Consider the following 11889-nt stretch of genomic DNA (forward strand, 5'->3'; position numbering starts at 1 on the left):
AAATCTGCTCCTTAGTTGCATCTTTTCGGACTTGCTACTGCCTCTAGTGGCGTGGGGGTGGTAACACAACTAATCTAATTACATTACTAAATCAGAATACCACAAAGTCTTTATTATTTATTATTAATTCTGGCATTACTGGAACCGTAAAAGATAAAGTTCCTCACAAAACACCATACCTTTTTATTTTCTTGAGGAAGTAGAGCTAATTAAATGACATAAACAAGACCTGAAAGTGGTTCCAGTTTCACTCTATGGCCAACCTGTTGAAACTGTGGTAAATTGGTCTGTGGTAACTGTCATTCCTGGACAGTGAGCTCAGTTTTGCTGAAAATACTGGCTATGCTTTTAAGAAATGTTTTCAGAGACTCTATCTTTTAAAAAGACCAAGTGATCTGGGAGTTACCTAACAAGAGGTCGTGTATAACCTCTAGTTAGGTAGAGGTTGTTGAGTTAAAAAGTTAAAACTTAACATTTTATTTTAAATTAAATGTTAAAACTTAACTTTTTAACTCATCTCAAGTTTTAACTGTTTTAACTTTTCATCTTTTCAGCTGGTTTGGTCACATGAGCTGCAGACTAACAGACAATCTTTTAAGAATACTTTCAATGGCAGGTAAAATAGTAGGTCATAGTTTGAGCTCATGAAGGCGTTATTGTGTTCCTCTAGTAACTATAGAACATCTATTAGAAGTCATTTATTGACAGTGCAATAATTATCCTGAGCCAAACTAAATGATAACATTTACCTATGGCATGCTAAGTGTCTTACTCAATGCACAAATTGTTGATATTGTAATTCTATGAATGAGTTTTAGTTTTATCGTTTTAGAGTCGAAGAAAAATTTCCACTTTCAAAGGCTAAATAGTTTAACCATATTTGTTCCTATATATAAGACTACCAACTAAAAGTCTCAGAATAATATACATGGCACAGTAAAAATAAAAATGTGAATTATTGCTTATATCTGTTTAACAACCCTGGTTATTTGTCTGTGAACCTAATTAATTTGTTTGTTATTGACTTTTGCTAAATTTGTTATGTTTTACATGCCTTATTTCTTTTGTTTCTCCTATAATTGATGGAGATCTATAGATATTATTTATAATGTATGGAAGTATTATGTCACCTAATTAGCTCTACATCCTGAAAAAATGGAAACATATGGTGTTTTAGAAGATAATTAATCTTTTATGTTGCCATTAATGGTGAAATTAATGCTAAATAATAAAGATTGTGTGGTATTCTCGTTTAGTTACGTAATTATGTTAGTTGTCTTACCACCTAGACGCCACTAGAGGCAGTAGCAAGTCCGAAGAGATGCGGCTAAGAAGCAGATTTAGGAGTACACAGAAAGCTACGGAATTTGTTCAAAACTGTGAGCTGCGCTGAAGTACATAAAAGAGAGAAGTTCAAGTACATGCTGAGAGTTAAACTCCTTCTTAAAGATAAAGATATATTACACATTTCAAAAGAAAATAAAAACGAGAGACCGCGGATAATATAGGAAATAGAGCGCCCCCTTCACTTCCGGAGTGCAATGGTCCCATTTCCAAATAAGGTACGTTGACTGACAGTGGTCCGTCACCGCCCCTTTCTGTTTGCACAGCTTGCTTGGGAAAGAGGATGAAGTTGTTAGTTAATAGGAAAATATCTTTAACCACAGTGTGGTGTTTGGTGCCCCCACATGGTAAATACAATGCGACAGGAAACAGGAGGCAGTAATTTTCACGTGTAAGTAAAGTAACAAATGGTAAGTTTACAAAAAAAAAAAAAAAAAAAAAAATCGAGCGTTTTAATAAAAGTCAAACTCTGCTTTTACTGTGTCTTTCGGTTCTTCTAGATATTACTTTTGCATAGTCCATAAAAAGCACATTCATAAAGCATTTACACACTATTATGTTAGTACAATTACAATAAAACTGAACTGCATATTTTCAATGGAGTTTAGTGAGCTAAATTTACTCCCATTATGACATTATTTCATTTGTGAGTCTCATGCCTCCATGAGGCCACCTGGCCTCTTTCTAACTGTCACCTGAACTCCTGAGCGGAAGGTTTTCCTTGGACTAAGTTTCACTTTAAATTCTTAGGAAGTCTCTTACATCCACATTTCTTAGACATGCCACCTATATTTGCCTAATTACCAAACACACATGTACATCGATCACAGATTCAAATGTTAATATAAATGAAAGCTGAGTCTGTGGGGTTTTGTGAAAAGGAAGATGAGGAAAAAATAGGCTGTGGACTTCCAGGCCACACCACTGAAGGAGCCCCAACTATGTGCTAAATGCATATACCAAAAAAAGTCTATTGTTCTGTTGTAATAATCATATTTTCCGAGAAACTGAATTTTGGGTTCTTGTCAGCTTTGAACCTTAATAATCAAAACAAACATTTTTAAAAATGTTTTCACAATATGAGTTGAATAAAAAAAATCCAATTCATTAAAACTCAAATATGTAAATGTTGATCTTTTATTTTCCATGAAATATTTACGTTTCAAGCTGTAAAACTGTGTACCGGTACCAAGACATGCGCAACATTCACAGTGAGCAATGTGACGAAAAATAAAGTGATGAAAAAAAAAAAACTGCTTTGGTTTCCTGAAACTTTGTACAGTAGGTGACGTCATCCTTCATATTTCCCCAAAATCGTCTCGTTGTGTCTCCTGGCAGAAAGAGAAACACTTTCAGCGGCAGCGTGGAGAGACAGAAGGAGGTAACAACACCTTATTAACTCTTTCTCTAATTGTTTTTCTGTAGCTTATCAGACAGAACGCTGTGCTAGAGTTATCCTACTAATATACGAGCTGATAATGTACAGTAAGAAGAGACAGCTGTGTCCATTTCTTGAAGTAGCTGTGTGTGTAAACACAGATGAACCCTGATAACTGTGTCTCTTAGTTGTGGTTGAAAACTGAGTTTCTGAAACCTTGAAGCCATCGTGTAGAGAACCAGTACAGAAACTAGAAAAGCAGTTTCTTTAAATCCGTTTGTGCCCCCTCTGAGGTGGCTTACAAGAAGTTAGCCTGTGTATGAAGGAAGCTAAAAAGGGGAAGTCTAGAAAGCCAGGAAATCACCCGCAGTAAACTTAGTCAGTCGCTTCTTTGCTACTTGTGGTCCAACGACTCCCCAAAAACTGAGGCTGACACTCATGTCTGGATGGACATAATCCGGTATTCACTTGCTTACGGAAAGGTAAAAGTGTCTAATATCCACGAGGATTCCTCACATCTGCACAGTCCAGTCGTGTGAATCTGATGTCTGCGTGTGTTTCGCCAGCTTTGGACCGACTATGAAGCTTTCTCCTGCTCTTCCTATACTGTGGTACAGCTTCCTCCTGCTGCTGAGGGTCTCGCAGAGTGGTGAGTGTCTTCTTTCACATTCCAACTTATTCACAATTAAAATAAGTATGATTGTAGGAAGGAAGCTACTATAATGACCGCAGGGTGGTGGTTTCCTTTTCTCGTTAGACAAACATTCCCGGACACTCCAACGAACGAGGATTTAAGGATTTAACACACAGAGCTGATGAATTCAGAATGGCTCATTGATACAAACTTGCTTCACTGCAAAAAAACCCAAAACAACAACAACAACAAAAAAAAACAGAAAAATCCTACCAAATATTTTTGGTCTTGTTTAGTGCAAATATCTTAGTGCACTTGAATTAAGACAAAACTAACTTACAAATAACTTTTCATCAAGATATAAGAGCTTTTAAGTCAATATTTCCTTATTAATTTGAAAAAAAGAAAAAAAAAAACACAAGTTCCACTGGTAGATTATTTCCATTTATAACAAGACATTTTTAAAAGTGACAACCTGCTAGTGGAACTAGAACGTTTTCATCAATACTAAGGAATTACTGACTTAAAACAAGCTCATATATCGAGCTGAAAAGTTGCTTGTAAGTTAGTTTTGTCCCATTTCAAGTGTACTAAGAAATTTATACTAGAAACTAGACATGAACTGACATGATGATGAGCTACATGGACCTGACGATGAATGTTCTCCAGTGAAAGGTGTGTCCCCTCTCTCATGTTCTAACTCTGGATTTATGTTGTTTTCTTCTACCAGAAGAGTACTACGATGAAGGCGTCGAAGCCCATTCTACTGTACGACCACCACATTTTAGCTTCTAATAATGTTTTGTTTCCTCCTAAATCTCCTCCTCTTCTATTCATTTGCAGAACATGACGGAGTCAGTCGATGAAATAGACGATGGATGCGATGAAATAGAAGATTTGGAGGATTCTGTCGTCTGTTCGGTCTCCCGAACGAACAAGCTCAACTGTTCCTGGTCGATCCACACTCTGGAGGCGGGTGCTCAGCTGTCCGTTTCTGTCAGGTAACCCTAGTCACTGCAATCCACTCAAAACAGAAAACCTAAAGACTCCCCTAAACATATAAATGCGTAGAACACAACTGTGAGGGTGTTTCTGTTTACTTCTTTGTAGCTTTTCTGAGAAGAAGCGCCTGATTGATTCTCGGAACCAAAGCTCAGCGAACGGCGATGGTTTCATATCCTGGACGATCGGTGGTGGCCAGGAAAAGTCTGTCGTCGTCGATTTTGAAGTGCTCCTGCGTGGCAACAGGATGTGTTACACCGCTGAGTTCGAAGAGCAGCAATTGAGTAATCTTCAAATTCACACACTGTTCTGGTTGAGTACACTGTAAAGTTATTTCTGTCAGAACAAACAACATCATGAAGACCAGGAAGCTCAGGCAGGCAGGCCAGGAGTAGTAGTTTGAGAGAAAGCGATATATTTGAATATCTAACCGTTCAGTCCTTGAATGGTCCATCTCCATGGAAACTGGCTGACAGAAAGATGGGGACGGTCTTGGAAGGAAACCTGATGGATAATCACCTTCCACCAGGACGACCTTGAGCCCTGTAGCCAGAGCAACAATGGACTAGATCAAAGCATATTCATGCCTTAGATTGGCCCAGTCAAAGTCCAGACCAAAATCCAATTGATAATCTGATACAAGACTTGAAAATAACCATTTGCAGATTCTGACAGATCCAATCTGATTGAGCTTGAGCAAATTTTAGAATTAATAATAATAATAATAATAATAATTAATAATAATAATAATAATAATAATAATAATAATCAGTTTGTAAATGTCGAAGCTGGTGGAAACATACCTGCGAAGAGGATAGTGGCCAATGATAAAAGACACCAGAATCTGTAGTTTCATTGAGGAAAAACTTCAAATTCAACTTTAACCTGCTTTTACAAAGTCCTTAAAGTTAGAGTCAGCATTAGAGTCATTCTCCACTTCCTGTCTGTGTCACTCCGCTCTTTTATTGGCAGAATCAATTCATTCAGAGAAGCTTAACTGAACTACAGAGATTGGGTGCAGATGGTTGTTTGGGCCAAGCAGGTGTTGACATATTTAATTGAGTAAATGGAACTACAAAGTACTGAAAACACAGGATTTGAATAACCTGAAACGAGTAAGATAATAAGATTATGTTGATGAAAATATGATGAGTCCAAATCCATCTGTGTTTGAGAATTTTAAGAAAGGAAAGCACCCATCACACCCATGCACTGAGCTGCATCCTTGGTCTTATTAATAACTCCACAGCTGCTGAATTTTCACTCCACACCAGACGGTTGAGTCCCACAGCTAAAAATAGCCCCTCACTGTTTTTCTAGTTGGAAACATGAGTCGTCTTTCACAGGAAATGAGCAGGTGAAAGTGTTGATACCGTAACCTGAATGAACTCAACAGTGTCGGAGTGCAGCAGGCACTTTCTTAACAACTCAGGGCGTGATGTCAGAGGTCAGAACTAATTTGGGCTTTGGGAACATAAAAGCTTTCGTCTTATGACAGCCTGCTGATGGAGCAACACTTTCTTGTTAAAAACTCCAGAGTTTGAAGAAGTAGAACATTTCGTCCTACATATGCTTATACATGCAAAGAATTTCTCACAGAGAGTTATTTCTGGTTAGTTCTGCTTCATGTTGGTGTATTTTTTTTTCTTTTTAGTAAGATCAAAACTAAAGTTACTTGGAATATGAAAGCATCTGAGAGCTGCAATAATATATTTTTGTCTGCTCTGATTAAATTAAGGTCAAAATTATACAGTGGCTACACAGTGACGCACTGAGATGATAAACGATGTTAAATATGGAATAAAAAAAAAATTCCTTGCACTCTTTTTGGCAATAGATTCTCTGTTACTGTTCCTAATTGCAATCAAAGCCCCATAAACACAAAATACTGCTCTTTTGTTTTAAATAAAGGTAATAAAATCAAAACTAACTGATAAGACCACTTCAAATTTTTAGACTCATTCTAAAGTTAAAGTGGTGCAATTTTATCACCAAGCAGATCACAATAACAGCATTTAATCACATTTTTAAAAAATATTAATATGTATTGCTGCGTTTATGGAACTAAAGATGGAAAACAATAGAAAAAACACCATAGATACTTTTTTTTTTTAAAAAAACATCATCACGGAGAACAGTTTCTGCATTAAGTCAAAACACAAAACGATAAATATGTTCAATAATTACCCACCCTTTAAGATAAAGAAGAATATTAAATCAACTGGAAAAAAAAATTACGAGACCAAACTTCAGAATTATTATATAAAAAAAATAATAAAAATTCCCCAGTGGCCCTAATGTTCTTCCATACAATGGCAAGAATGGCCTACGGTCTATTAGGGCCATTGTAAATAAAGAAATGAAAGTAAATTTCAGCCCAAAAAAATGTCAGTAATCTTATAGAAAAAAAAGAAAGACATGAAAATTTGAGTTTCAAAAGACTTTGCTAGGAAAAAAACTCAAAGTTTTAGATTAAACCCAAAAATGTTCTAGAAAAGGTCAAACATTTTTGACTTGTCAAACTCAAAAACATTTCCAAGTTCCAAGAAAGTCTGACTTTTCAAACTTCCTTGTTTTTTTTCTAGAAAATTACTGAGCTCAATCTCAAAAGCTATGAGTTTTTTGGCACAAATTGTACTCCGCTCTTCACCCGCTTTTTTATCTATAAAGACCCTGATGTGCAAACGGCTGGTCGGCTATTAGAATAAATCAAATTATTGTCATGCAAGTTTGGAATGAAATGCCTTTATTTAATTTTTCTTTTAAACCTGATTCTCTTTTCACATTGTTTTTCTTAGAAACAAACTTCCCGTTTTGAATCATTTCGGGCTCGACACTAACATGTGGTTATTTGGGTTTGGCCGCAGATATCCTGGATCCTCCGGGAAACGTTGATGCATCAATCCGGGACGGGAACCTTCATGTAAACTGGGATGTGCCCAGCAGTAGTATTTATGCACATTGTTTTGATTACCAGCTGGACATCGGTGACCAGGTATGACTGAGTCTGTCTCAGTGTGTGTGTGTGTGTGTGTGTGTATGTGTGTGTAATACCTTGTGGGGACGATTTTCCTGACATATACTACGCTGTGGGGACCAATTGCTCCTTGTGGGGACCGGAGCCTGGTCCCTACAAGGGGAAACCCTGTTTTTGGGTCAGGGGTCAGAGTTAGGGCTAAGGTATGAATTGAGTTTGGGTTAGGGTTAGGTATGTGATGGTTAGGGTTAGGAAAAGGGTAAAGGTAAGGTTTAGGCTGTAGAAATGAATGGAAGTCAATGGAAAGTCCCCACAAAGATAGCAACACAAACATGTGTGTGTGTGTGTGTGTGTGTGTGGCAGTGGTATGAAAGAGTGTTTGCCTCCTTCCTAATTTAATATATTTTTGCATGTTTGTCAGAGGGCAAATTTGGACTTTTCTCTCTCTTAAAGAGGATCTATTATGCAAAATTCACATTTTGCAATTTTTTTGGACTTCCATTTGAGTTTCTACAGTTTCTAAAAACAGCCCATGTACTTAAAAAAAAAAACAACTCCACCCCGCCAGGTTTTGGCAATAAGTTCATATATTTGCAGGAAAAGACAAGTGTTTTGTTGTTGATTTCCCATCCAGAAACCACTTGCTGCGTTCTTGTTGGTTGTGCAGGAGGCTCCATTTCTGCTTTTCAAACACTACTATACAACTTTCACAGTTGTATAATTGTGTATCTGTTTGAGGCCATTTTCACATAAGAGCATAAACATTGAGTTGGTGGGCGTGGCCAGCAGCAGCTTCTTTGGATTTAAAATGACATAGAATCTAAAACAATTCAAACTTAAAGGAACTCCAAATAGGGAGAACTGAGAAACTAAAAATGTTTCCTTGTGTTGTCTTTGACTATTTAAATTGGTTTGACGTGCAACAAACATGGAAAAGCATAGAAAGTCAGTAAGGGGGACAAAAACTTTTTCACACCAATGTAAATTGCACACCAGTCACAGTATAACACAACCTGAATCAACCAACTGAAACAAAAAATAATTTTTTCAAAACAGGAAAAACCAAGAAACTTTTCAGATAAAGTGGAACACATAGAGCTAAATGCTGCTGCTCACACCTACAAGGTGAGGATGAGGACGAAGATGTCGAAATCTTGCTACGGGTGCACCCAGTGGAGCGAGTGGAGCCCCACAGTCAGTGAGTATGCTTTTATTCTCTCAGATTGAACGATCTGATCGTCGACTCGTTCCTGTTTTCACTCTGACAACTTCCAGCTGAAGTGCAGCGACGTCTTCAGTGAAATAACTCGACTCTGTGTGTGTGTGTATACGCAGCGGTGAAGCAGCCAACGTACAGACTCGATCCTCTCGTAATCGCCTTGATTTCGCTCGGAATACCCATGATCCTCCTGGCCGTGCTGTTGATCCTGCGCCATCAGAGGTAGACTGATGACCCGTTGTAGCCGTTTGTGTCTTCTCCTTGTTGCCCAACTGCTTCCGAGCCGACACGTCATATCATTTCTCATAATTACGAGACAAAAAAAAGAAACACCCTGACAAATGTAGCCTTTAAGTTCGCAGAAGTAGTGAAGTTTCTTTCAAAGAAGAGTGCAGAAAGAAGAAGTGAGAAGGGTGTCAGTAGTGTCTTTTCAAGTGAGAAAACCGCCTTCACTAGACTTCTGTTTTTTTTCTCATAAAACGTAGGCTTGAGATGTTCTGGAGTAGCCAATAAGAGGAAGGAAGTTAAAGGAGAATGAGTTTAATAAGTAATAAAGAAAGCCTGGGTGTTTTCTTTTTTTTTTTTTCTTCAACATTCCCTGGGTCAGCTTTCCATGTCATAACAAAGTTGATATAAAGTGACTTTGAAATATGGATTCAAAATCTTCCTAAAGCGTACCTTGTGTCTCTCAGGCTGGTCAAAGTTCTGTTTCCTCCGATTCCTCGTCCCCCTGCCAAGTACAAACATTTCCTGGAAAAGACCGATCCGCTCAATGTAAGCACATCCTCATACTATACACACACATTCGCTCATACTTTACAGAGGTTTTCACACCTGGTGCAAAAAGATTCATTTATTTTTATTTGTATTTTTTTATGAGGATTTTATGTGATAGACAGTGAGGCACCAAATAAAAGTATTATTGTGTTGAGGAAGGAAAAGGAGCGTGCGCGGATGTGTTTTTTTTTATCAGTTCATTAAGTCCCTCTGTTGCCGTGTCTTTCCCCTGATTAGCTCCAGCTGTCTCTTCTTCTCCTCCTTCTTCTTCTTCTTCTTCTTCTTCTTCTTCTTCACTTTTTTATGGTGGTTGACAACTTTTACCGCCTCCAGCTGTCTCTTGGATGTATTTAACCCCTCCTGTGTCTCTTGCTCCCCCCACTGCATCCTCGTCTTGGTCATGGCATTGTTTGTCTGCCACAGTCTGTTCGTGTCTCATCCTTGTATCCTGGCTTTACGTTCTTGTTGGACTTCATTAAACTTATTTCTCCACCTCATCGTGGGTCCGTCTGCGTCCTTCCTCACTTTCGGAAACCCGTTTCATGACAGATAGCATGAGTCTGTACGTTGGCCGCTGAATATTTAACAAAAGTAAATTAAACAAACTCTGGCGCAGCTTGAACGCACACACAGACCGCGTCAAGACACAGCGGACTCCGCTGATCGCTAAAAAAAGAAGGCAGCGAACCATAGCGCAGGGCATTCTGGGTAAATACAACCAAAACAAACGCGTGTGTCTAGCGTTAGATGGAGAAATGTTTCATGGTCTTTAGACAAAAGAAAAGATGCTCTACAACCGCTAAGATGCGATTCGAATCCTTAAGTTTGAGTAACCCCTTAAGTTATATCCTTAGTTTTATTGCCCCTGACTATATTTAAGCATATCAGAATAAAGGTGGTGGAATACAAATGGATACCACACATTTCTGATTTTAATTTGTAAACAATTTTGGGAGCCATTTGTGATTTTCCTCCCTGCTCCACTTTGTATTTTTGGCACCAGTGTAAGCATTAGTGTTTGTATTCACGTGGTTCTGATCTCTACTTCTTCTTCTTCTTCTTCTTCTTCTTCTTCTTCTTCTTCTTCTTCTTCTTCTTGTGTTTGCAGTTCTTCCATCCTGTTCCAACAACTAAGCCCGAGGAAGAAATCACTGAGGTGGAGGACGCAGAGCAACCCCCCGTAACAAGCCATTAAAACAGTTCAGTGTGAAGGCGTGCGTTCGCTGCCAGTACTTATATTGATGAGCCAGCACATGTATATAGAGGGCTCGTAATGCTGCAGATATATAACAACTTGTGCAGAAATTGTATTGAAATGCATTCATAATCCTCTTCTGTGGAGCCTGGTCTAAAGTCACGTCAATAATTCATATTTTTAATTGAATCCTGAAAACGATATGCAAAATTGTGAATTTTGGAGCAAAAAAATAGTTATTTACAGACTGAAATTGTGAAACATCTTGCTACAGGTTTAAAATGTAAGACTTTTTAAGACCGTTGTGAATGAAATTTAAGACCTGCATCACCACAGAAATGTACAAAAGGAGACTGAATATTTTATATAATAGTGTCAAGCTTTTTTTTAAGCACATAATGCTTGCAGCTTCGTACGAGTTGACATCAGAAGTGTCAACCCATACGATAATTTACACTTACCAATGGTAGACGCAAAAGAGCTAGCTAACTAGCTAACAAGGGTTTATTAGCAGCTAGTTAGCGGCAGCCTCAAATCACAGAACGCAATAAAGAATTCAAACTTTTGCCTGACAGAAAAGTCTCACAAGAGGAATAAACTACATAGAATATGACATAAAAATCATCCTTCCACAACATTTTAAGACCTGTGATTAACATATTTAAAGTCAACTTACATTATTTAAAATTAATTCAAGACATTTTAAGGCTTTAGTTTTAGACATATGAATTCAAGGCTTTTTAAGGCTCTGCTATATGGGTGGTAAATGTTTGAAGAAACTGAACCCGTAGAGAAGTGTCAAACTTGACACTCTCTTAGTAGATTATTCTTTAAGGGGAAAAAACCCAAAACATTTTTAAAGTAACCTGTTGGCTGGAGGTTAATTTTGAAAAACTCCACAAGAAGAAATGACTGGGATTATCTGAAACAAAACAACCTGAGTTAAAATGATCGTTCATCTGGGTTTGTCTATTACATTAGAACATTTTAATTTAAACCCATGTCAACACACAGAGGATATCAGTACATCAGCACTTTGTAAAACATGGTGGAGGATTTCTTGTAGTTCAATGGAGGTCTTATGTCTTTTAATGAGAAGCCAACAGAGAAGGGCTGCCATGGCAAAATAAACTGGGACTAAATACTGACCTGGAATTGTACAAACTCTGTTACATATCAGATGTTGTTTGTTTGCACATGTTTTGAGTGTTTTGTCGTTTGATTTCCCTCGTTGTACCTGCAGAATCTGAAGAGAGGGGGGTGGTTTAAGATTTTTGCACATGTGTACTAAACTGAGATTGTTCCAGTGTACTTGTACTCTTTGTAATGTTTAATAAAACTGAGTTCTTGAGTATTCCATTCG

At 37.8% G+C, this 11889-nt stretch overlaps 1 protein-coding gene across 1 annotated transcript; it reads left to right on the forward strand.

The window, feature by feature from the left end:
* The first annotated feature begins 2637 nt into the window (after positions 1 to 2637).
* On the forward strand, positions 2638 to 11885 carry LOC106958501 (interleukin-5 receptor subunit alpha-like). The gene is made up of 10 exons (XM_015050433.1): positions 2638 to 2725; positions 3289 to 3371; positions 4087 to 4124; positions 4200 to 4357; positions 4467 to 4642; positions 7226 to 7353; positions 8392 to 8533; positions 8671 to 8776; positions 9247 to 9328; positions 10440 to 11885. Exons 2-10 carry the CDS (start codon positions 3302 to 3304, stop codon positions 10524 to 10526), a joined length of 987 nt encoding a protein of 328 aa, XP_014905919.1. The 5' UTR covers positions 2638 to 2725; positions 3289 to 3301; the 3' UTR covers positions 10527 to 11885.
* Positions 11886 to 11889: the final 4 nt, after the last annotated feature.

This window comes from Poecilia latipinna, unplaced genomic scaffold (assembly GCF_001443285.1).
Source record: "Poecilia latipinna isolate Pla-1442-1.1 unplaced genomic scaffold, P_latipinna-1.0 Scaffold990, whole genome shotgun sequence".
Taxonomy (NCBI): Eukaryota; Metazoa; Chordata; class Actinopteri; order Cyprinodontiformes; family Poeciliidae; genus Poecilia; species Poecilia latipinna.